General features: G+C 49.7%; 1 protein-coding gene across 2 annotated transcripts; it reads right to left on the bottom strand.

Annotated features, from left to right (window-relative positions):
- Positions 1-10,160: 10,160 nt before the first annotated feature.
- On the bottom strand, positions 10,161-24,452 carry cd82b (CD82 molecule b). Of its 2 annotated transcripts, none has more exons than XM_067235034.1 (9): positions 24,377-24,452; positions 20,510-20,582; positions 19,103-19,175; positions 14,574-14,698; positions 13,680-13,754; positions 12,018-12,116; positions 11,342-11,515; positions 10,643-10,726; positions 10,161-10,338 (listed from the first exon to the last, which is right to left on the bottom strand). In XM_067235034.1, exons 2-9 carry the CDS (start codon positions 20,570-20,572, stop codon positions 10,261-10,263), a joined length of 771 nt encoding a protein of 256 aa, XP_067091135.1. In that variant the 5' UTR covers positions 20,573-20,582; positions 24,377-24,452; the 3' UTR covers positions 10,161-10,260. The 2 variants fall into 2 exon arrangements, with proteins under 2 accessions (XP_067091135.1, XP_067091136.1); XM_067235035.1 differs by lacking the exon at positions 24,377-24,452 and adding an exon at positions 22,683-22,701 and having other exon boundaries at positions 10,174-10,338.
- Positions 24,453-25,549: the final 1,097 nt, after the last annotated feature.

Genomic DNA, 25,549 nt, shown 5'->3' with positions numbered 1-25,549 from the left:
TCTGTCTGTCTGTCTGTCTGCCCCCGGCCTCATAAAAAAAGACTTAACAGGTCTCATGTGATCCACTGTCCCCCCCCTACCCCAAACTTTGATTGGACGGTTTGGGACAACACCCGCATGTGACTGGCTGGTCTCTGATGGCCCCGGTGGACTGTGGAGGACAGGGTTAGAGGCGGCGAGTGTTTGATGATCTCAGAGATGAGCTCATCAGTCCTGTCCAGTCCATCAGAAGAGGCCCCCCGCTCCTCCTAACTCACATCAGCTGGGCCCTGAGCCACCTGAGACCTGGGCAGCGTTGTGTCATCTTTAAAACACTGACCGGCACGGAATGTACGCAGTATCCTTTGAGGGATGTGCTACAGAGTGTAAGATACAGTACTGCAAGGTATGGTGTTATTATGTGGTACGGGACATGGTGCATGGCCCATAGTGTATGGTCTGAAGTCTGGAGGCTCTGGTTGCAGGGTTTGGACTTGTCCTGGGAACTCTGTGTGGAGTCGTGTGTCTTGACGGCTCCCTGGATGTTTTGTTTGTGGTCGGGAGGTTTTGTTTTTCTTTCCCGGGGGGAGGATGTTGAGCTTTCTGCTCTGTGAAAACACAGCCCCCCCTTCCCCACCACCACCTCCCCCCCCCCCCTCCCAGGGCCTCCCTCCTCTGACCTCTCCTGACCCCCCCTCAGCTTCCACTTCATTTCTGTGGCTGGAGTCTGTGAACTAACAACACCGGGGGCGAGCGGCCTGGAGGAAACCATTAGCAATGGAGGTCTCTCTCCCTCTCCTGAAACAGGATCGCCTCCGCACACACATGCACACACACACGCAAACAAATAGACATCCCCTCAATGAGAAAGCCCACTTAGGGAGTCAGGATATACCTCGTTCTCTCTGCAAAAATCCCTTTCCTGTTCTCTCTCTTCATAAATCTCCACCTCCTATTTCAATTGTTCAGACTTTTTCAATCCTTTTTGTCTCCATGCCAAGTAAAATTAATTAGCTCATTCTTCCCTCATTAAAACTGTTGCTATCACTTTCTACGGATTGTTGTTCCAGGAGTAAGTATTTTTCTGTGAAGAGACAGTACATCAGTGTGTTTGAACTAGCAGGATTAAGGGGCTTCTTTCTGGGCTCAATAAAGCTGAAAGCTTGAGATGTTCTCCCAGTGAACTCATAGTTAAGCTTGATGAGCTGAAACATCTGGGTGCTTTCTCTGTCTCTGTCTCTCTCTGTGTCTCTCTCTCTCCTGCTCTCATCTTCTCTCTCTTCTAAAAGCTCTTTGCTCATGCTAGATAGGGAGCCTGCAGGATCCTACCCAGAGTTCCACACTGCAGACCTCAGAGGATACTGCACCACTTTGACTGACAGAACCCAAGTGCCCCCAAAATGCACTGCAGCGGTAGAAAAACCAACGGCAGTGACAGGTTAGTCATTATTTCACTTAATGTGGCCCAGCTGCCTGGCCGTCACGTGGAGCCGCTCCCAGTCCCAGTCCCAGGCAAGGGCCTGTTCAGGCCGCTGTGAGGGGAGCCGGAAGGAGACGGGGGGCAGCGTGTACGCGTGCGATGCTAAAGGTAACAACGCCACTGCTGTGATCCTCCGAGAGCACTGTGACGAGGGGCAGATCTCCCCTGGTGACGGCTCTACTGTAAACACGACTGCTGTGAGGGACACAGAGGGAGGGAGAGGGGGGAGAGAGAGATAAGGGAGAGAGAGAAAGGGGAGGAAAGAGGGAGGGGGCGAGAGAGAGAGGGGGGGAGGAGAGAGAGGGTAGAGAGAGAGGGGAGAGCGAGAGAGAGAAAGAGGAAAGGGGGGGAGAGAGAGGGAGTGGGGGGAGGAGAGAGAGGGGGGAGGTAAGAGGGTAGACAGAGAGGGGAGAGAGAGAGAGAGGAAGGGGGGGAGAGAGAGAGAGGGAGTGGGGGGGGAGGAGAGAGACAGAAAGAGGGAGGAAAAGCACGAGAGAGAAACAGAGAGACAGTGAGAACACTGCCCACAGGGGACTAAGAGAAAGAATATGGGGAGAGAAGAGAGGAGGGGGGGAGAGAAGAGAGGAGGGGGGGAGAGAAGAGAGGAGGGGGGGAGAGAAGAGAGGAGGGGGGGGGGAGGAACAGACAGACACAGCAGGGGGCATTCTGTTCTCCACATTAGATTGTGCCAATGAATCTCATTAACATGACTTCTCTAATCAGGAATATTCCGTTGTGCCGTCCCATCCCCAGATCCCTTCTCCTTCCTCTCATTTCCATTTAGATTACACTAAAGTCGTAAAAAGGAAAACATGCAGCATGTGAGGATAATTTTTTACTTTTTTTATTAAGGAGCTTGATTAACCCTCCCCTTGTGACTGGCATCTATTGCCTGCGGTGTACATTGTGTACAATAACCTGTCCTTTTCTTAAACAAACAGAGAGTCTAACACCAGGGCTCTGATGTTACCATGGGAGACATCCCACGCACATTAGGAGGAGAGGGGGAGGTTTTCCTAGCATTTCCGCGCTCCCAAAATGAACATTTGAAATAATTGGGCACTTTTCCAGATGACAGCTACTCAGATAAACACATCTGCGTGTCTGTACTCCAAACACGACTCACTGACACTTACATTTAGGGTTGTGGAAATAGGAAAAAGACCCATATTAGGCCACAGAGACAATATTCAGAGCGAGAGGCCTTGGACAGATACTCAGATCTGTCAGAAGTTGTGCATGATAGGCCCTCACTGACAGGAAGGTGGAGTGGATGCAGGAAGACCTGAGGAAGAAGGGGGGGGCCTTTGTCCTCTTTATACTTCTTGTGTTTTTCCTTTATGAGCTCTGCACAACCCCATGCAAACACAAAACAAAGCTCAATTCACCGTCCACACACTTGAGAAAGATAGCATGGTGTTTTTAACTAGTCTCAGACACAGTGTTGAGGTATGAGGCAATGCCAAAAAAGGTTTGGGGCTGAGCCGAGAACATGTGCCAAGATGTCCAACATTGCATTCTCTTTCAGGTCTCGCCAAAGGGGAACTTAGGGTTGATTTCTGAGGCTCCCTCAACTTCAATCTCAGTGGAAACGAACCTGTCTGTCACAGTCCATGTCCGGTCTTCATTGAGTCCAGATGAGTGACTGTAGGTAAGCGAAGGTAGACTCCCAATACATCCCTTTCACCATCTTTCTCTCCCCTGTCTCTCTCCCTCGATTTCTCTCTCTCTGTCTCCCTCTATGTCTCTCTCCCTCTCTCTCTCCCTCTATGTCTCTCTCCCTCTATGTCTCTCTGTCTCTCTCCCTCTCTCTCTATTTCTCTCTCTCAGTCTCCCTTTATGTCTCTCTGTGTCCTTCTCCATGTCTCCTCTCCTTCGTATCCTCCAACATGACAGGCAGGAGTTGGTTCTGACAGACGGCTTTGTCCCTCTCTGATGTAGAGGCTCTCTGACGGCGTCTCTCAACTCCCTGGCACGGCGGCCAGCATTCCCATGGTCCTCTCCTGCTCCCAGGGTGTGTTCCTGGCACCGTGCGTCCGGACGGGATAAATAAATCACACAGGCCCTCTGGAGACCAGGGGGATCAGGCGGGAGAAACCGGGGGAAATAGAAGACATCTGGTGGTGAGGCAGGAGCTTCCTCTCAGCGTGGGGAAATGGGCCGATGATGAGACGCTTATTGGTAAGGATGCTAAGAACCCTAATGCAGTCTGGGAAAAGGAGTCCATTAAACACGAGACATCAGACAACGCCGTTGCTAAGTCGCGAAGAAAACGCAGGTCTGCTCATGTGAGATAACGTTGCAAAAACGACGCATGCTTTCCTCTGTGTGCGTGTACACACACACGCACATTCACACACACTACTGGGAAACCACTGTGCTGTAAGCAGTGTAATGGCACGCAAGCCTGCTTGTTAGGAACCTGCTGTTGCAGTAGTTCATATTCAAACAGGGCCATGTGGACAGCTACAGGAACCAGTTGGCCTGGCATCAGTCTCATTGGGTTACTGAACAAATATATTAGAATCTGTAGCTGCTACTGCCCTGAGGAGAACAGGGTACACACACACACTTTCTCTCTTACACACACACGATCACTCTCTCTCTTACACACACACACGATCACTCTCCCTTACACACACTCACTCTCTCTTACACACATGCTCACTCTCTCTCTTACACACACACACACCTGTTACAATCAGGTTTGGCGGAGGGTCACTGAGCTTCTAAACACTTTTATTTGTGTGGGACAGACAGAGACAGAGAGACAGAGAGACAGAGAGAGAGAGAGAGAGAGAGAGAGAGAGAGAGAGAGAGAGAGAGAGAGAGAGAGAGAGAGAGAGAGAGAGAGAGAGAGAGAGAGAGAGTTTAGCTAGAGCACAGTAAGAACTCATGTGTAGCTAGCCAGATGAGGATAGTCATCCGCAACAAATGGGCTGTAAGACTCAACACATCAGTGTGACAGGTGCATTATCATAGGTTAATGAGAATCCTGGAGCTGCCTGTAGCTGTCATCAGGGAATAGCTCTCGTCACTCCCACATTTATCAGATCAGACAGAAGGTGCTCAGGAACAAAGGGCCCAGGTTCTACCCCAACACAAAGCTCATCACAGCTTCAGCTATGTATAGGCCCTCTTTGCATAAAGAAAATAACGTTTTAGCTAATATATGTCCTCACACCATGTTGCATTTGGGAAAATAGGCAGATGATTGAGTATTACTGACATGGAAGAGCTCCTTCTATCTCAATAAGTCAATAAGTCTTTTTCTACTGCATTAGCCCAGCTTCTTATGCTGCAGTGGTTGAGGCCTGCAGTGCCATGTGGTCGGTCCGCTCTTTGTGTGGCTTTATGGAATCCACAGTATGAGACTCTCTCTCTCTCTCTCTCTCTCTTTCTTGCCTGGCGCCGCTTGTCAAGCCCCCCGCCCCCCCCCCCCCCCCCCCCCAGGACCGGAAGCAGCATGTTTTCCTAGACTCATATTCCTGATGCTACCTGATCTCTGGCAGCTCTGCAGAGCCCAGCCAGAGTGATGTCAGCAAGGCTGAGCTCTGGTGCATGACAATGGAGGAGGAGAGAGCTCCTATCAACCCTAGTGAGGAAGAGGAAGAGAGAGGGAGAGAGAGAGAGGGAGAGAGAGGGAGAGAGAGAGAGGGGCGGGAGGAGAGAGACAGAGTGAAGGAGAGAGAGAGAGGGGAGAGAGAGCAGAGGGAGAGAGCGAGCAGGAGAGACGAGAGCAGGAGAGAGAGCAGGAAAGAGAGCAGAGGGAGAGAGCAGAGGGAGAGAGAGAGCAGGAGAGAGAGCAGAGGGAGGTGTGCTGTCTTCTCTTGGCTCGGCGGGCCACTGGGCAGGAAATGAGGCACGGGGTGCCCGCTGACCTGAGTCGCTTGCTGCCTCTCAACCTATCAGGGAAACAATTTAAACAGCTAATGGAACGAGACTGATCTTCCATCCAGGAACACAGCGACGCACACGGCCCCGTTCTCTTATCAACTCCTCAGGCTCAGGGCGATCTACAGCAAGGGGGGAGACGCTCTCTCAGACGGGCTGACTCACAGATGAATGTGGGTGAGTGTGTGCAGACTGCACTGACCTCATCCTGGCAGGGTGTGTATCTCTGTCTGTGGCAGTGTCTGTAAGGGGGAGGGGGCACCTAATCCCCAGCACCCAATAAAAACAGGATGCGCAGGGAAGGGGGTGCAGGAGGGAGGGGGGGGGTGGATGGGGGTAGGGTCAGCAGGTGGAGGTGGGTTCCATTGTGCTGTGAGTGAGGGTCGGAGGGAAAGCAGTGAGAACAGGAAGCTGCTATGAGAAGAGGAAGAGGGCGCTGGGCAGCGCTGGGGAGCCCATTACAGCCTCCGGCTTGGATCTGCACCAACGGTCCTGGAAGCTCAGAGGGAAAAAACACACCGTGATCCGCAGCCAATCGGTCGCTGAACCACATCCTGTAGGGCAGAAACCACACACACCTACACTCTTTCCTCTGTTAGTAAGGCCCAACTACTAACAGAGGAAGCTGTATGACATCTGACCGGTACAGATGTCATACAACTCTATAATTCCGACCATAAGGCTGTAGAAATGGAAAAAAGAGCTACTGGGGGACGATACTTCTTTCTAATGGGGTTGGCTTCCTCACTGCTTCCTTGTGGAGCCCTGGCCTTCACCAGCGAACCCTTCCAAACAAGCCCAGCCTCTCTGATGACCCTTCGGACCACTTCCTGGTCTCTGGGTCCAAAGACAGCGGTGTGGAAACACACTAGGCCTTCCTTCCTCACTACCTCAGGCCTGTGTGTGTTGAATTTATATTCCGAAAGGAACTCTGAATGGATCCAACAGCACTGGCCTGGCCATGAGCCCACTCTCTCTCCACGACACACACACACACACACACCGTTTCCTCCCAGTGGATCCACGCTAGAGGTACAGAGAGCGGGCGAAACCAGAGGTCCAATCCTCCACCAGAACTCGGAACAGATAGAAAACACAACAGTCAAAGGGACATTCCCCCAATCCTGTTTTCTCCCTTATAAGGCTCTTGATCTCTAAGCCCCCCAGCTCCACAGGGGTCTTCTGTTGGAGATGATATGCAGATTGAATTCTGGGAGATCTCCAGCTTGGGTGGGTTTAGCAGGTAGAGGCCCCCTGCTGGCACATTTGAGATAGTGAACACAGTCCCCTGAGATAGAGTTAAGCACCTCTCATTATAACTAGCTGTGTGTTGAGGTTAGAGGGAGTCAGGTGGCTGAGCGGTGAGGGAGTCGGGCTAGTACTTCACCCTACTTGCCTCGGGGGGGAATGTCCCTGTCCTTGCTGTAAGTCGCTCTGGGTAAGAGCGTCTGCTAAATGTAAATGGTTAGGTGTCATGGAAAACAGAGCATCAACAGGTTAGAAGAAGGCTGTTATACACACTCCTTTGTTTGGCTACAGCTTTCTGCCACCGACTGAGGCAGTCACTGGCTCTACAGATGGCAGTCATGGCCTCAAAACCTCACTAGTTCTGTATTATTTGTCTGGCCCATAGAATCATTTTTCATTTCAGGTGTAAACATCAAGTGCTTGTGTCTCATATAAAAGGAGGGTGATTGTTTGAAGTTATCCCTCTGGATGGAGGCTAGAGTTATGTCAACAGTGACATGTCAAAACAATTGTTAAAAACATCTTGCATTCACAACAGAATACACTTTTCCAATGCATGAGCTTTATTATTTGGTGGCAACATATTCGATTTAATATCATGTCACACCCATAATTCTATCAACCCATTAACATCCAGGGCTCTCAAATCTCACGCATTCGCCGTGAGACGCATTTCAACCATTTCTCAAGCAACACATGTTTCTCACGCTGAGAAGGGATAACTTGTCCAGCTATATACAATTAATAGACGAGACGTAGGCATACGGAGGTAAGATTTCTGCCGAGTTGAGAGCTGTCTCGAGTTGAACAGAGTTAAATGCCACCTACCAGCCAATCACCAGTAGTGTCCCGTTCTCCAGGATTGTAGTACCCAAACATTGACAGTCATGGTAATATCACGCCAAACTTTTGATTAAACTTGAGAGCCCAGCATGAATCAATAGACATAACACATTTCTCTTCTTCTCACCTTTTCTTCTTTTATTGACGTGTAGAATAGCAAGATGTAAGTGTGCATACGCCACCATCTGGTGGCCATCTTCAGTACTGTGCAGATTGTTGTGACGTGATTAATTTGGCAACATGATGACGAACAAAATACACACTGAGAGGTGGTGGGTTTAGTTTAATAACTATTCTTGATACTGAATACTTTGAACTTGGTGTCTACCAGGTTCGGGTAATGTTTCATATTTATTTTCCTGCACAACAAAATACATAGGATCTTTTTTATTTATAAGTAAAACATTCTTACAATACAATAAAAAGCCTTAATCTACACTTAAATATAACAACATAAATTTGGCAGGTGTTCAAAGATTGTCTAAATTATCCAACTTCATAGATTAAAATCTGACTCATTAAGGGAGTCAACTTCGCAAGACATTGCCAGCTTTGCTAACTTATATTTAAACGACAAATCAAACTTACTCCAAATGAACAAAACTACTGTGAAATACATTAAGGATAAAACGTAAAAACATAACAAAATATTTTTTTTTCTTCCCCAAGATTTTCAGTCCCTCAGGTTTGCTACGGTATAGTGTGTTTGGAAGGGGGGGTGGGGGGGCAGAGCTGAAGCCACCAGACCAGAACAAAGGGGGGACCGAACCAACACAAACGTCATCTCCAAACTATCAAGTATCAAGAGTCAGATTCTGCCCAAACAGTCCTGACACGGCGCTCCACCGGGCCAAAGCCTGAACCTCATTAACAATAGAGTGGAAACAAAGAACAATAACATGCTCCAAACTAGAGCAAACAAGCGGTCGCTTTCCTCTGCCGGGTTCTGTATAAAACGCTGATCAAGGGAGCTCAGACTACTATTAATCCCTTACTAAAGTTATATATTTATATGTATATACAGATGTAAAAAACTTTTTTTTTTTTTTTTTTTTGATAGAAGAAAATGAAACAGACGAACACGTCACACACACATACTTTATGCAGGGCTACTCTAGTTCAGCTCCTAGTGCACACAAACCAGTCAAACCCGCCCGGGGTGGGGGGGGTGGGGTTGAGTTGGGGTTGGTGGAGGAAGGTTATTATTAGGGCTAGGGCGGTGGAGGAGAGAACCAACCTAGGCCTCTCCACCCTCCACCCCCCTTCCAGGACCAAAAATACCAGCTATGGGGATTAAAGGGTGGCCTTAATTCACGATAGCATCCACCACCCACACCCACACCGCCCTCCATCTCCAGCCTCCCCCCTTCCCCCCTCTCCACATCCGGCCTCTGCAGGCCTCAAATGTCTGCCACACCGATCAACAGTTTACAAGATGTCTCTAAAGTACTCTCACAAGTCTACTCACTATCACCAGAAGTGCTTGAGAGAGGAACGGGACACAGGGGGAGGACAGTGGAGAGGGACACAGGGGGGAGGACAGGGACACAGGGGGAGGACAGGGACACAGGGGGAGGACAGGGACACAGGGGGAGGACAGTGGAGAGGGACACAGGGGGGAGGACAGGGACACAGGGGGAGGACAGGGACACAGGGGGAGGACAGGGACACAGGGGGAGGACAGTGGAGAGGGACACAGGGGGGAGGACAGGGACACAGGGGAGAGGACAGGGACACAGGGGGGAGGACAGGGACACAGGGGGAGGACAGGGACACTGGGGGAGGACAGGGACACAGGGGGAGGACAGGGACACAGGGGGAGGACAGGGACACAGGGGGAGGACAGGGACACAGGGGGGAGGACAGGGACACAGGGGGGAGGACAGGGACACAGGGGGGAGGACAGGGACACAGGGGGAGGACAGGGACACAGGGGGAGGACAGGGACACAGGGGGGAGGACAGGGACACAGGGGGGAGGACAGGGACACAGGGGGAGGACAGGGACACAGGGGGAGGACAGGGACACAGGGGGGAGGACAGGGACACAGGGGGAGGACAGGGACACTGGGGGAGGACAGGGACACTGGGGGAGGACAGGGACACAGGGGGAGGACAGGGACACAGGGGGAGGACAGGGACACAGGGGGGAGGACAGGGACACAGGGGGAGGACAGGGACACAGGGGGGAGGACAGGGACACAGGGGGAGGACAGGGACACAGGGGGGAGGACAGGGACACAGGGGGAGGACAGGGACACAGGGGGAGGACAGGGACACAGGGGGGAGGACAGGGACACAGGGGGAGGACAGGGACACAGGGGGGAGGACAGGGACACAGGGGGGAGGACAGGGACACAGGGGGGAGGACAGGGACACAGGGGGGAGGACAGGGACACAGGGGGAGGACAGTGGACAGGGACGCAGGGGAGAGGACAGGGACACAGTTCATTCGTTCACGCCGATGACGAGGACGTCATTATGCCTGAACTTCTGGCTTCATTCAAAACAGAATCCAAAACTGGTGCTAAATAAATGCTGTTTTGTCTGATAAAAATATGAATTATTGGCGAACCATTGTAAAACAGCGAGTGCATGTCCAAAAAGAACAAGGTCCTTTGTTCATATCGAATGAGATGTGTGTGTGTGTGTGTGTGTAAAAATGGGAGACTTGACTGAGAAGAGACAAGAGTTCAAGACCTACACAGTTGTCTTGACAGAGGATGGTTAATGGCTTGAGACAGCTGCCTCTCCGTGTGTGTGTGTGTGCGTGTGTCCAGGCATGTGTGGGCTGCATGGCTCCAGTCGTCATCCGTCTCAGTACTTGGGAACCTTGGTGTAATCTTCCTGGACAACACTCTTGCAGAGGCACATGGACAGGATCATGCCCAAAAGCTAGGAGGAAGACAATACTGGGTTAGACACACACCATCAGGGCTTACATGCACACACACACACACACACAGTCAGAACTGGCACAGGAGCAAAGAAATGTGTTTGAGTGTGTATGTGAGTGATTGGACTGAACCAGTGCACCCCACCCCCCTGAAACACACCCAACACACACACACACACACACACAGGGCAAAAGGGGAGCTCCTATAATTAGACTTCCAGGGGCATCCACCCACTTGCTACACCCCTGCTACCACACATGAAAGCTTGTGTGTGGGAAGGAGAGAGAGAGAGAGAGAGATACCTCCACAACTGCCACTCCGACACAGATTCCAAGAATAACTCCACAGTTCTCCAGGAGCCAGCCTTCCACATTGTGTATGCAGCCCTGGAGCGGGGGATGAGAGTGAAGAAAGGAGAGAAAGAGAATGAGGGATAGACGGTGAAGGAGAGGAGAGTAGGAGGGAGGGAGGGAGGGAAGTGGAGAGAGGGAGATTAATGGGGGAGCAATTCCAGCCGGACAGAGCAGTGTCTTCTCTAAACACCAACTGTTGTCTTTGGACAGGGCCGCACTGAGGAAGAATAATAGAGCCTCGGCCAGGGGGATCCTGAGAGGGGCTCAAACCAAGCAGCGAGCAGGGAGCCATGGGAGACATCTGAATATAGGCCTTTGCTCAACACAAACAAGGAATCTGAAGTCTGAAGACAGCAGCTGTCAACAGACACTCCCAGCACATGAGATGCCCGTCTATTCAGATCCCTACACTGTAGGTGTACTAGGACTGCTCCAAGCACGATCAGACCCTCGCTTTAAGGGTCTAGGTTTGGGGGATGGCGGCATCTACGATCTAGGTTCTATGTTCTGTCACGTCTAGGTGTGGTTTGCTGTGAGGTTTTCTACTGCACGTTCTAGATTTTGGTGTAGGTTTTGCATTGTGAGTTCTAGGTATTGTACTACATGGTCATGGTTTTGTAGGGTCTAGGTTTTGGGGCGCAGGAATACCGTTTGGTAGATGGGCATGTCCGTGGACATGCTCTCACACAGGCCTGATTCCTTGATGTCGGTGCCGGGCAGGGAGGCGTTCCGGCAGGAGCAGGGGTACAGGATCTGAGAGCTGTTCTTGATCCACACGTTCTCCGACCAGTTAGAAGGCTGTGTCCATCCACAGCACATCATCTGGAGAGGGAGAGAGAGAGAGGGGGTGAGACGGAAAAAGACATAGCGTGAGAAAGAGAAAAGGGGGGTGGAAAATCTTAAAAAATAAGAAGAAAGAGCAAAGGCACTTTTAGACAAATTCGTCAAATTACAATCATCATTCCTTCGATGCTCTCTGCTGAAAATGGACCATTTTCAAATAGTAAGACTTTGCATGGGACAATGCAAAAGGCTCTTTGGCTGGTGTCTTGCCAGAGCTCTGGAGGGAGGGAGGGGGGGGGGGGGGGGGGGGGGGGACTTGGCTAGAGAGCGTGTCTGAGGCAGGAGAGGAGGGAGAGAAAACTCAGCACTTCCCTCAGCAGTGTTCCAGTACTGCTCCAGTCCTAACAGAGGTATGGAGGCAAAGTCACGAGCGTCATCATTTTAGTGTTGTTACCCGGGAACCTCGTCTTAAGCAATCCTTTTGAGTGACGCTGTCACCGAATGCCTTGATAAACAAAAGCCTTTGGTGTTGTAGACCCACCGTCCTCTGAATATAGTCCCAGGTCAGCTCCGAGGTCTTGTTCTGGCCCGTGTAGTTGGCCAGCATCCCCTTCATGATGTTGGACATCTCGTTTTTCAGCTGTGGGGACGACACACAGGAGAGGGACTGAAACCCCACACAGAACGGCCAAGAACACGCAGGGCACCTGCAGTGTGTGTGGTGCACCTGCAGTGTGTGTGGTGCACGGGCAGTGTGTGTGGTGCACGGGCTGTGTGTGTGGTGCACGGCCAGTGTGTGTGGTGCACGGCCAGTGTGTATGGTGCACGGCCAGTGTGTATGGTGCACGGGCTGTGTGTGTGGTGCACCTGCAGTGTGTATGGTGCACCTGCAGTGTGTATGGTGCACTGCCAGTGTGTATGGTGCACCTGCAGTGTGTATGGTGCACCTGCAGTGTGTATGGTGCACGGCCAGTGTGTATGGTGTACGGGCTGTTAGGGCGGCTGGGAGGTGGAGCGTCTGCAGGGCACTGTCTTAGAGGAGAGGAGGAGAAGAGGTGAGAGGAGGAGAGAGGAGAGGAGGGGAGGTGCCAGGAGAGGAGAGGAGGAGGTGAGAGGAAAGCAGAGGGGGAGCGAAGCAGAGCAGGGAAGGAGAAGAGAGCACCTAACCCTTTTCTAGGAAAAAGATTGTCCTCTGCCCTGCCCTGCCCTGTGGTAAGCCCTAAACACAGGGAACATGTCTGAGCCAAGGACCACGATCATGAACACACCTACACCCACCAACTGTACACACTCCTTCTAAAGGCTAACACAATCCCACACTGCTGTAGTTGCAGTGCTACAGGGCCTAGCTGTGTTTGCTTAACTGGAGCCGGACAGAGGGGTGGAGGTGCTCAAACAAAACACTCCTCTTCTCTTTCAAACACTCACACACACACACACCTACATAATTGGTAGGCCTAAAGCCATTATACATGTTTTCAAAGTCAAAACCAGTTTGCATTTAAAAAGCGTGATTGGATGTGAACTAGAGAGCCAGGTTGGGTCTAACTGGAGAGTCTGAGATCTGCACTGATCTGTGCTGCTGCCACCTGGAGAGGGCGCTGTGGGCACGTCAGGACCAAGGTCCTCCTCCAGACTCTCTTCAGACTAACCTTGCCACACCTTTGACACATATCCGGAACAGTCTCTCTCTCCCCACACAAACACCGGTTGTGGTCGGAAGGGGAAACAGAGAGAGAGGGGGGGGGGGGGGGAAGGGGAGGGGGGTACAGTACCATTCCCCTGCTTCCTCCTCACAAGAAACATCTACCCCCGGGAGCACCTGTTCTCCCACGCTTTCAGTTGGCCCCTGTTCTGAGTCACTACGCTGCTCTGCTGTCAGATCCCACCCACACCACTCCGTCACGGGGGGGGGGGGGTCCTCAGACGCTGCTGTTGTGGAAAGGTCTTAAAGGCGGGCACAGCTGTAGGGGAGGGAGGGGGGGATGCCCAGCACGTCCCAGCTGTGCAGAGAGAGGGAAGTGGGAGATGGGGTCGGATGCGAAAAAGGATTAAATGGGGGGTTGGAGGGTCAAGGGTGGGCCTGGAGAGGAGCTGGAGGGAGATAGTGTGCGTCTGTGTGTGGTGTGTGTGTCCGGTGTGTTTGTGCGTCAGCGTGGGGTGTGTGTGCGGTGTGTGTGCGTGCGTGCTGAGGTCAACTCACCAGGTCTCTCTGGAAATAGATGAGCACGCCGGCTGTCACCTGGGCAACAAGGATGAGCAGGAGGCAGGTGAAGTACTGTGGAGAGCGTGAGGAGAACATTATGGGATGGTCACCTTTTGGCGCTCAGCTCAGGCCGCGGCCTACGGTTTGGACATGCACGGTCACCATGGCAACACAGGGGTCATCCTACCGCCATACTGTAGAGAAAGTACGCCAGAACAGGGCCTCTCTCTCCATTTCAGTGAGAATCCTCCTTAATCGTAATCTCCAAAGGAGGCTAACTGTGAGTTGTGTTGACCTTCTCTACCCAGTGTCTGTACACATCCTTAGTTTCCATGCATAAAGGCCAGCGTGTACAGGGAGGTGGGGGGGGGGGGCTCCCTAAACAGAGGGCCTGACAGCTGGTCATTGTCATCAGGGTAAGTGGGTCAGCAGAGCTTACAAACACGACCCCTCTGCAGGTTGCAGGTCCCCCGCCCAACGCCCCCCCTCGCCCCCCGCCCCTCGCCCCCCGCCCCCCGCCCCAGCCAAGGCACCCCCACGCCATACCCCCAAATCCCCCTGGCTTATCCCTGTAACCCCCTCTTAGTGAATCCACACATGCTAACCTGGGGGACACACAGAAGGCCGAGGTCAGTGGAGCCCAGGACAATCTGCAGTGAGCTTAATCCTGGCGGTACAGTAATGCAGAACATTGTTCCAGAAAAACACATTTCGTATCGGCATCTTACAACCATGCCTCGAAGGGTTTGGTGGTTTCTTGTTGTGTTGGCAGTTGGTTGAGTCACATGTCTAGTTGTAACCAAACTGAAATGTTGCTGGCACTTGGAGGTTGTTTAGGTGTGTTTTCCGTGTGAGCCGGTGTGGCAAGCTGGGGCACGCAGGGTGACTCACCAGACCAAGCAGGCAGCGGATCTCGTAGATGGCTCCTATACAGCCCAGGAAGCCCATGACCATGGAGAGAGACCCCACACCTATCAGGATGTAGGAGGCCACCTTCAGGGTGTTGGAAGACTCCTCTGTAGGAAACACACACAAACAGGAAGAGGTTAACACTTTACTCGCAAATTCAGCATCTCCAGTTTACATTTACATTTAGTCATTTAGCAGACGCTCTTATCCAGAGCGACTTACAGTAAGTATAGGGACATTCTCCCCGAGGCAAGTAGGGTGAAGTGCCTTGCCCAAGGACACAACGTCATTTGGCACAGCCGGGAATCAAACTGGCAACCTTCAGATTACTAGCCCGACTTCCTAACCGCTCAGCCACCTGACTCCCTACATGGTGGTGATGCAAATGCACAATCCCACAGCTTGCGCACAACAGTGTGGTTTTGCAAAGCAGCATTGGTGTGTGGAAACCGATTTAGTCTAAATGGCATGTATGTTTGATACATTGTTTCCCCTACCATTATATTAGGGGGGCGCCCCACCCCCATTTTTTATTTATTTATATATATATATAGCGCCTGATCACAAAATAAGTCATTTAAGGTTACCTTTCCTATAACACAGGTCTATAGCTTGCTCTTTTATTAAACAAACTAAATGGCCTTATGTTATTTATCTTATTTACACGACGGCGTGTCATTTCTGTCTCTACATGGTCGCCGCCCCCACGTCCCCCCCCCCCCCCCCCAAAGCTGTAAACCTAGGGGAAACACTGTGATACATATATCAAGGGGGGGGTGAGGGGTTGGGGGCGGGAGGGTTTGGGGCAGATCCAGCGTGAGGAGGAACAAGGAACCAGGGGGAAGAGAGTTCAGCCATTTTGCGGCTCTGTGTTATCTCTCCTGGAGGGGCTCCAATCAGAGGCTGAGTCTGCTGGGGATGAAGCCAGCCTTCGAGCTCTGTGATCAGGGTCCAGCTCGCCAAGCGCCTGGCCAAGGAGAACCAGAACACCGTTCTCACAGTACAGTGGGACAAACCCTGGATACCAGAGTCCCATCTATGCTGCCAACATGGAGATAAATCACCATGTTCAGCAAAGGATTGGCTGAGGAAGGAAGCTGGATTCCTTTCATATTCCCATGTGGGAGTTAGGTGGCTGAGTGGTGAGAGAATCAGGCTAGTAATCCGAAGGTTGCCAGTTCGATTCCCGGTCATTCCCATTGACGCTGTGTCCTTGGGCAAGACACTTCACCCTACTTGCCTCAGGGGAATGTCCCTGTACTTACTGTAAGTCGCTCTGGATAAGAGCGTCTGCTAAATGACTAAATGTAAATGTCTTCCACTTCACGCAGTCACTTTGTGACTAATTATTTGCTTGCAGATATATTTTGTGTGTTTATGTTAAAATATTCATAACACCTGTAGTATATAACCTTGTGAGAAAAGCACTCACACACACTTTAGCATTTGTGCCCCTGTTTCGCTTCCTTATATAACCTCGCTCTACATAGTCGTACATCCATATGCCGATGGTCGGAGCGTAATTAAAAGCTGAAGGTCTCTCTGCGGGCCTCCTCCTCTGGTAAGTACAGAGCTCAGCCCATCCAGAGAGGCTGCATGTGGCTGCTGGGGTAGCATTTATAGAGGAGGAACACACAGATCCAGGCTATATCCAGCCCCGTCTCCATCCTAGATTACTGGTACGGGCGGCCACAGGGCCAGGTCTACCGGCCGGGCTGAGAACCAACCCTGTCGAGCCTGAAGGAGATGTCACACGGCTGGACGAGGACGCTCGTTGGAGCGCCAGGCGCCAGAAGCCTCTCACCGCAAACATGGATGTCCACCCAGACACAGATCAGCTGTTTCTGTGACGAGGGAACACATCTCACTGCTCGGCGGAAGTGCAACACATGATGGTGTTTTCTGGTTCGAACGACACTTCCCCAAAAAGGTCCAGGTGTCAGACTGCGTGATCCAGGGCGCTGCAGCGCTGCAGAGCTGCAGAGGCACAGGCACGCCTCGGTTGGGCAGGCAGCAGCTGTTCGTATCTCCAGCGGTCAATGTTACGGCATAGCTTTCTGCTGAAGTCAACATCTGTGTGCCTGGTTACTGCGCTCACTGCGAGCTCCGCTGTCTTGTACTGTGGCAAGTTTCCAATGTATGTCTCCACTGTAAATGTTAAAATAGTTCCTCTGGTGGTTTCCACGGAAATTTCCATTTAAAGAGACAAGAGTGGTGGCCTGTACGACTGCGTCTCAGGGGGGGTGAGCGATGGTTTAAGCCCTGCGAGCCTCCCTGTATAAACACACCCAGGGCTACACATTCAGCCTTTGCAGTGGGACCAAATGAATGCCCATAATGAGATACAGATTCAAACTGTAAACATAGGGCCATGTGTCAGCAGCGTGAAAGCTGAAATTAAAGCTATGACACCGTTATGACTCGGATATATTATTTGCAGTGTTGCTTAGGGTTAAACGAAAGCCAACGTTAAAAAACAGTTGAGGGAGAAACAGAAAGGCCCCACAATGCTTTGGAGCGCACCAATCTGCTTCCCCAAGGCCTTCCCTTGTTTAAACTAAGGCTAAGCTGTGTTTTGGTGAGTGCCAGTGTGATAAACTCGACGTGCGAGGTTGCTATGGTAAACTATCTTACAGTACGACGCCGATAGAGAGAACATTTGGTCGAAAGTCGATCCTTTAAACGGAAAACAAGACACTGAAACTAAAACATTCTCAAGACTCCCTCCCCCACCCCAGAATAGGCAGGCAGGCAGCTGGAGAAGGCTCTATTAATATAGCCCGTTTAGAATGGAACATGAAAAACACAAAGAGATCCTGTTTTCAGTGAGACTGTAGAGTAACTTCTGAGGACCTGTAGAGTCAATAAACACGGTGGCTTGCTGCTGTGGTTCTCTGTACTGACCCAGTATGGGGGTAGGCATCCTGGGGCCATGGTGGAGCACTGTCCCCCCCCACACACACACACACACACCCAGGGTGGAGAGGGATGGAGAAGGAGGGCTGGGGCGCCCACAGGGGAGGGGATATCCTCAGGCTAGCAGGCCTGTGGGACCTCAGCTATCTCTGCAGGAGCAGTAAACAAAGGTCCAGCCTACCTCAGGTGATAAAAAGGCGCCATGCTTAGTCCACTGTGTTCCGGAACACCATATCAACGCTATGCAGCCTCGGCTTGGTAATGACCTTGACGTGGGTCCAGTCCAGATAGGGGTGAGGACATCGTCCTATGAAATATGGTCTTCGAAGTCCGGGAAACTCGACCAGCCCTGGTCGGTCTTTGTCAGGCTCCAGATCATTATTCAAGCCTGAATGGACATCCCGTCTAAATATAGACTTCGGCTCCAAAGGCAGCCCTCAGAGAGGGATCTCGCTTTCTGCTCCAGTCATTAGATTTGTTGATGGATTACCTACAGGCTAACTAATAATTCCCAAACTGTAAACTTGGATTAAGAGGGAAATGGTGTACGTTTTCTCTCCATGAGACTTAACTCTTTAGCAGTACTATAGAAACTTCATTTTTGCAACCAACACTGAGTGAATAACTAAACTTCTGCTTTCGGCAATGCTCCATCTGTGCTGAACACATTGAAATAATTTTGGGTGAATCAGAAAGATTTATAGTATTTTCCATCCAAGACTCCCTGTTCTTCCCATCAGAGTTCGACTGCACTTCCTAATGGAGTGTGGACCACATTTCTTACGTTGTGGAGGGTCAAATCGCAGCCATCCTAAGGAGCTGTTGAGGCCCACTGGGTAGGGTGCTGCAGGAATCAGCGTGTCTGTAATATCATTATCCTCTTATACGTTTCTGCAATAGATCCCCGACAACACACTTGTGTGTGTGTGTGTCAACAACACGTGGGTAACTGCCATCAGGCAAGTTGGCAGATAAGACCAACCTTGCTGTGAGCGACAGTAAGAAGTAGGAAGTGGTGGACTGCTGTGAGGTAAACTGCTATTCTGTAACGCAGGATGAGACTACTTCAGATGTTGTGATAACTAGGCCTCCGTCTACAGTTAGTCACCTCCTCCTATGACAGACACTGCCCTCTCTCTCTCTCTCTCTCTCTCTCTCTCTCTCTCTCTCTCCTTCTGTCTCTCTCCCTCTCTCTATCCCTCTCTCTCTATCCGTCTCTCTCTCCCTATCTCTCTCTCCCTATCTCTCTCTCTCAGTGTGTGTGTTTGACCACAGAGCAGCTTTCAAGCGGTTGCGAACCCCGTAGGCTTGCAGTGGGGGTCACATTTTTGGTTTACTGCTGACATCCCTCTGGTTTTATTGCGCTCTTCCCTTGTGTCCGTGGGAACGAGGCCAGAGAGCTGATATCCACATAAGCTGCAAAGACTGGGGTGTAGGGTTTAGGATTATACACTCTCCAATCGACTGTCTCTCTGCCGCTGCTGATAGACACTGGTGCATGGTAGAGGGTTCAACATCTGGTTACCACCACAGGATATGGTAGGACTGCGTGCTTGTGTGTCTGTGGGGGCATGTGTGCGTGTGCATGTACTTACGTAGCACTGCAATGAAGCTCTGGTTGTCAAGGAGAACCCAGAGCCCGAATCCCATGATCAACGCTCCAAAGATCTACAGAGGAGGAGAGAAACTCTTTAGACCGGTTGAACCCGCTGGAAGTTTCTGTAGGAAACAGTCAGATCAAACGTGCAGCTATTTGGGAGATGTGTGCAGAGGAGAGGAGAGACAAGGCAAGGAAGAAGCCTGCCTCACTCTCTCTCTCTTCCATCTGGAAAACATCAGCTCCTCGTCCCACCCTCCCCTCGCTCTTTCACTCTTTCTGAGGAGACTGAGACAGGATAGATGATGTGGACCAGGATCAAGAAGCCAACCCTGGTTTGGATGGGAGATCTTCCATTCCACTCAGTCTGACCCCCATAACACTGAACATCTCTGGATGGGGAAACAGGAGGTGTGTGTGTGTGTGGGGGGGGGGGGGGTCTCAGGACCAGGACCGTGGGATCTGGATCTGATCAGGAAGTACCGGAAAAACACTCCACTGGGCCTCCTCTCACCGCTGGCGTAAGTGGGAGGGGGTAATCGTGGGCATGAGTGGCCCCGCCTGGGAAGCAAAGCCCAGGACTGGTGTGTAATTTACGGGGGTCTTGTTTGAAGGGTGTTGGTTTGTGAAGGGGGGGTGGTTGTGTCGTCCAGAGCATGTCAGCAGTCAGTCCTCCCCCCTTAAGGGTGGGTGTTAGCGCCACGGGAGCCGCGTGGCCCGCCCCTTGCTCCCCTCTTACGGTCGGCCTCTTCGCGCCACAGACGCTAGCCATTAAAGCCCAGACTAGGAGTGTTCACATCAAAAGACTCGCCCGGTTTTACTAGGACTGTCACTGGAAGCGTCTGGACATCATCAGGGAGGGTTGAGGAGGACCCGAAGGCTGTCGAGTCGATTAAAAAAAGCACGTAGGGGGGGTTGTTGGGAACTTGGGACACATCTGTGATGCTGTGGTAGATGTGGTAGGTCTGACATGGAACAGGTAGAACTCATCTCTTCTCAAGTGGGGCCACTTTAGAAGGCTTCCCTTGATGGTTCCTAATGTGCCATACCTACTACAAGTCTCAGAAGCTGTTTTGATTCTAATCTCTTTAAATATGGAGTCAGGTGGCTGAGCGGTTAGGGAATCGGGCTATTACTCAGAAGGTTGCTGGTTTGATTCCCGGCCGTGTCAAATGACGTTGTGTCCTTGGGAAAGGCACTTCACCCTACTTGCCTCGGGGGAATGTCCCTGTACTTTAAGTCGCTCTGGATAAGAGCGTCTGCTAAATGACTAAATGTAAAATGTAAATATCCACTCAGTTACTACATGCGAAACAAGAGCATTCACATTGCAAGAAAAAAAAGCATTGGAACTCTGTAGGATATACATAGAATGTGCTTATGGATTGAATGTCTGATCACTTACAAAGAAGAGGAGGTTGAACAGGAACAGGAAGTACTTGGTGGCCGTTATGCACCCTGTTGCCATGGTTACGATTCTAGAAAAGAGAGGGAAATTAATTTATTTTTAGTTTGACTTCATGGCAGCTGAAAACTAAATATCAGAGAGACAGAAATAGAGAAAGACAAAGATGGAGAAAGAGACACAGAGCGAGAAGGACAGAGATGGAAATATACAAAGATGGAGACACAGAGAGAGAGAGAGAGAGAGAGAGAGAGAGAGAGAGAGAGAGAGAGAGAGAGAGAGAAAGAGAGAGAGAGAGAGAGAGAGCTGGAGAAAGACAGAGATGGAAGGAGAGAGATAGAGGAGGGGGTGAGATTCAACCCCATGCACAGCATGTAGATCTTGACAAAGCAGGGCTTTGATATAAAGCAGCATCATTTTCAGACAGCCCATAACCCTTAACTTAGTTCTGTTCTATAATGTGCCACTACCTCCTTAAGACAACAGCAATCTTGTTTCCTAGTTAAGCTTACCCACCACGTATGATACATCTAGTCTTGTCATGTAGCTTACACGTGGGCCATCAGTCTCCAAAGCTTCCCAGAAAGAGCAGCTTTTAAAGATCATTCTGGACTCAACCAACCCCTCTGGAGGGGGGGGGGTGCTCAAAGAGACAGACTGAGAGCCATGATCCTTGTGGTGAGACCGTGGTGTGGTCATTGTGACTGTGTCTGTGGTGAAGCAAGCTACTGCCGTCACATGTCAAATGAACTGGGTTGTACTACAGTGTTTACAGACACGGCAGTGAACCCAGTGAGCATGCTAACTGCCATGTTTATGGACTTTCCTAGGCAAATGAAAGAAGCAAAACTGGAACATATGACCCAGTTCATTAAAAAGCTGATGTCATGGCAACATATTGTCAACCGAAAGTTTTTTTTTTCAGATACAACAAGACAACAAGTTTAGCTTTAATTGGGTTCAGACTTCAGACTTTGACATAGAAACAGCAACAGATGTCAGAGTGAAATCCACCCCAACACACACACACACACCTATAAAAAGACAAGATCCTAAAAAAAGGGTTTCAGAGAGACACCTGCCGCATACTGTCATTAACGGTACCAGAGATTGGTACGTTTGGAAACTCCCTGGCAGGTCTCTCTTCCACCAAACCAAAGCAAACACTGGCCAGTTTGTTTTCCAGAAATCTCTGAACCACGACCAGCCATTTTGGTTATTTGCAGTCTGAAAATATTGCATGAGGACAACTCCTCATATGTAGGCTATCGTATGACAAGCCTCTACCACAGGGTCCTCTCAGCCAGGCCTTGTTCTATAGCACACACCATCCCACCTAATACGATGGAGCTCGAAAAACATGATGTTAGTGTCGCCAGCAAGTTGTTAAGTATCTTCAGCGTCGAATGCTACTGTATTGTGTGTGTGTTTGCGTACATCATTCACAGCTAAGCCTATTTTTCCCTTGAGAGCCATTACAGGCTCTATTTCTTCCCAGGCATTCCTCTGTGAGGGCACTGAGCTGAATAAAGCAGAGACAGTCATTAATGACTAGTCTGCAAAAGAGAAAGTGATGTGACGTATAGGACAGCTTCCTCCTACGCTCATGGAAAGACTGGACTTGAGACTGTGCAGTTGAGCATGCGAACTCAGTGGTTCACTGGTCGTTGCTCTACACACCAGAGTCTCTGAGGAGGCAGGCCCAACCCCTTCCAAAGGAAAAGATCCTGACACTTCAATGTGTTTCCATGGTGATCGTCCATAAAGCATTCATTAAAGCTTGGTTCTAAAGGGCTTATATGAGGTAGGCCTATGCAATCTCACACTATGCTGGTTTCAGTTCAAACACCATGCATTGACCACATACAATAAGACCTCCCACATATTCTCCTCTTTAAGCACCCCCCCCCCCCCCTAACATACACTCACTTCAAACACACACGTACTTCAAAAGGCACAGATAGTACTACAGGCTATGCTCGGTCTTAATATGAGCAGTAAATCCTACTGATGTATCAACTGGCCTAACTGGTCCTGACATGGAAACATATTGGTCCACACACACACACACACACACACACACACACACACACACACACACACACACACACACACACACACACACACACAGGCATGACCAATAATTATTCAAATGGTCATAGCTATTTATTACCCAGTTATTGAACTGTTCAGACGGGATTGAACTGAATCGCAATCCGGAGCACAAAGCAGTATCCTCGCCTCTCGTGTTTACAACAGCAGCCCTCAGAAAAAAACCTAAACCACACAGAGTAGCAGTCAGATACACACACGAATCTCCTAATCCCCTAAAGCAGATTGTATGAGTGGTTGTCTAGATAGAGAGAACTGGGGATTTAACACAGGCTTAGGTAGTTATGAGTTCCACCTACAGTCTGTTTGTTGACTGAAGCCACTTCCTGACAGTTATGAATTGGCTGATGTGTCCTTACTGTAAGTGCTACTCTGTCAAGGTTTCAATCTGAGAGAAAACAGCGGCCATATGGTATAGGCTACAGGAACAACCAGGCCAGACTAGGAAGACCACAAGGTAACTATTATTATAAATATAACCCTCGGTATTCAGAAAAAAACAAGTGAGAATAGCCTACAGTAGACGCCGTGGGGTTGATGTTCCCTCCTACAGTATCACACCTCTACTAACAATGGTAAGGGGGCAGTGATTGTGAGTCACATTACTGATACCACAGACCAAGAGTAATGACTCAATCATTCCGTTGTGAAACTTGAGAAAGGGGAAATTAGTTGCCTATGGAAATCTAGTTAGTGTTCTTATCTTTACAGGGGACTCCCCCCAATGCTTCCCAGACCCAGAGTTGGACCATGCCAGACATTTTAGGTGCAGTAAGATTAAAACAGAAAGTGCCTTTATGCCTTTTGGGGGGATGAATTTCGGCATGGTGTTCTAAGCTGTAGGCACAGGAAAAACAAGCACAAAGTCCTTCAGACAAAGAGGGCCTCACTTGACACACACACACATACACACACACGTACATAATGGTGAATGGCAATAAGAAAACTGAGAAAACAAGAGTCTTGTCAAAGTCTTGCCAAAACTGACCACTCAGGGACCAATACTTTAAATTTACAGCAAGGCTTGCTTTTCATAGCCCCTAGTCTATGAGCCTTCTCATAAAAAAGCAGGTATTGCCATGGAGGCTAATTTAACACTCTTTAGGCTAATCCTGTATTGGAAATATTTGTGTTTGGTAAGCACAGACTCTTGCTTGTACCATTCAGTGCATTACATCCTAATGACGTGACCTCTGCCAAATCCTCGGACCAAAACAGACCCCTAACGGTTAAATATGACCAGACAACACATCTGTGCCCATTACCATGGCACACAATGAACTCTGTTTAAACAAGGCATCTAACTGCCGTGATAGCAACAGCAACACTTTTCATGTAAGCAATGAATGCCTCTTGAGATTTTGTCGTCACAAAAACATTTCTTGCTACTTAGGCTACATAGCTAGTAGCAAGTTGTTAAGTGGTCACTCAGCCGGTGTTGTAGTGACAGCTGGTTGTGCTGGCAAGCACAGGAAGCCAATGACGAATTAAGTATACATACATTTCTCAATTCTCCAGCGAGTATGACAGCTGAAGTGAATCTCACTGAGACACTGATTCCATGAAAAATGTGTTCCAGACACCAAGAAGTACAGTAAGACATGCGTTTCCTCGAGGACTTGCCTAGCATAAAGTTGCTGGAAAAGTTCTGAAATACCACATTGAAAGCGTTTCGAAACGAAACCTGACGTTAACTCGTTCACATATAAACTTAACAACTATGACACATTGGCGGCACCGATACATTATACTTACATTTACGTAAAAAACGGAGAACCGTTAGAAGATGGACTGCTGCCTGCCTACCCGTCCCGTTGGCGTTGTGCGTGTGTGAAACTGTGAAGGCTGTGAATGTAAATGATTTGGGCAGAGTTCGTCCCAGAACCCCACCATGCGGTAGACATGAGTTAGTTCATTAACTCCTTCGTGTCTGGACGGTCCCTATAACCTCCATTAGAAGTGCATACTCATTTAGGGAACGTTCTTGTTTTGGGGATGCTTTCGAATCAATTTGTCACAAACAGGCCAGACTTACTTCATTCAAAACATTTGGAGTTGGTCGACTAAGTACATTATTTTCGTGGAACTTGATATTGTACGCTTTTCATGCTTGTTGGCAAAATAGACATAATGGCCTAAAGATCCCAGGATTAACATGCTCGATAAATTGTAGGCTAAAAGCATGGGGAGAATGCAAACAGTAACACTAGAGCTTTTAGCTACATTGCCACAGAATCCCTTAATCCTCAATCTACACATTTGTTTAAATCTCAGACAGTCGGCCTTCTTGTCACCCTAAATTTCTCGTCACACACACACACACACACACACACACACACACACACACACACACACACACACACACACGCACACACACACACACGCACACACATACACACCCACATAACAATTAGGTGTATAGTCGGCTAATCTTGTTGGAAAAGGTTCTAAATTAAGGGCAGAGATGGCAAAATACACACATCCTTCACTAAAGTGGAAGAACTATACTCATGTTTAAAAAGACTCAAAAAGACTTAAAAATTTAAGTACTGACTACACTTTTTCCACTCAAGTTAAAGTAAAGAAGTGTGGGCTCATACTTAATAAAAAGGAGCCATAACTACTACCTGTTTTAATGTGTCGCAGGACCTCACATCATATTAATACATTAATACAAGACACAATAGACACATTTGCCAGGAGTCCGTTTTGACACTGACAATTTCTAACATCTCCCTCATATATGGCCATGGGTGATCAGGAATGTCTCTATTTTCAGTCATATCAACATTGCTAACCACCCCTGTCTCATCCATAAGGTACCTTTATTCACACACACAGTGAAAGGAGGGGAGAGGAGAGGAGAAAGGAGGAGAGGAAAACAGAGAAGCCTAAAACAGTAGGTTAAAGCAGAGTACAATAGAGTAC

The sequence above is a fragment of the Osmerus mordax genome, chromosome 4 (genome assembly GCF_038355195.1).
Source record: "Osmerus mordax isolate fOsmMor3 chromosome 4, fOsmMor3.pri, whole genome shotgun sequence".
In the NCBI taxonomy this organism is placed as follows: domain Eukaryota; kingdom Metazoa; phylum Chordata; class Actinopteri; order Osmeriformes; family Osmeridae; genus Osmerus; species Osmerus mordax.
This window is presented reverse-complemented; position numbering and strand designations above follow the sequence as displayed.

What these genes read in the sequence shown, in the direction of transcription:
- cd82b (XM_067235034.1), bottom strand. Translation starts at nt 20,572, where the DNA reads ATGGCAACAGGGTGCATAACGGCCACCAAGTACTTCCTGTTCCTGTTC. An exon ending in TCCGCTGCCTGCTTGGTCTG is followed by an intron (nt 13,755 to 14,573) that starts GTGAGTCACCCT and finishes CGCTCTCCACAG; the next exon opens with TACTTCACCTGCCTCCTGCT. An exon ending in TCTATTTCCAGAGAGACCTG is followed by an intron (nt 12,117 to 13,679) that starts GTGAGTTGACCT and finishes TCGTCCCCACAG; the next exon opens with CTGAAAAACGAGATGTCCAA.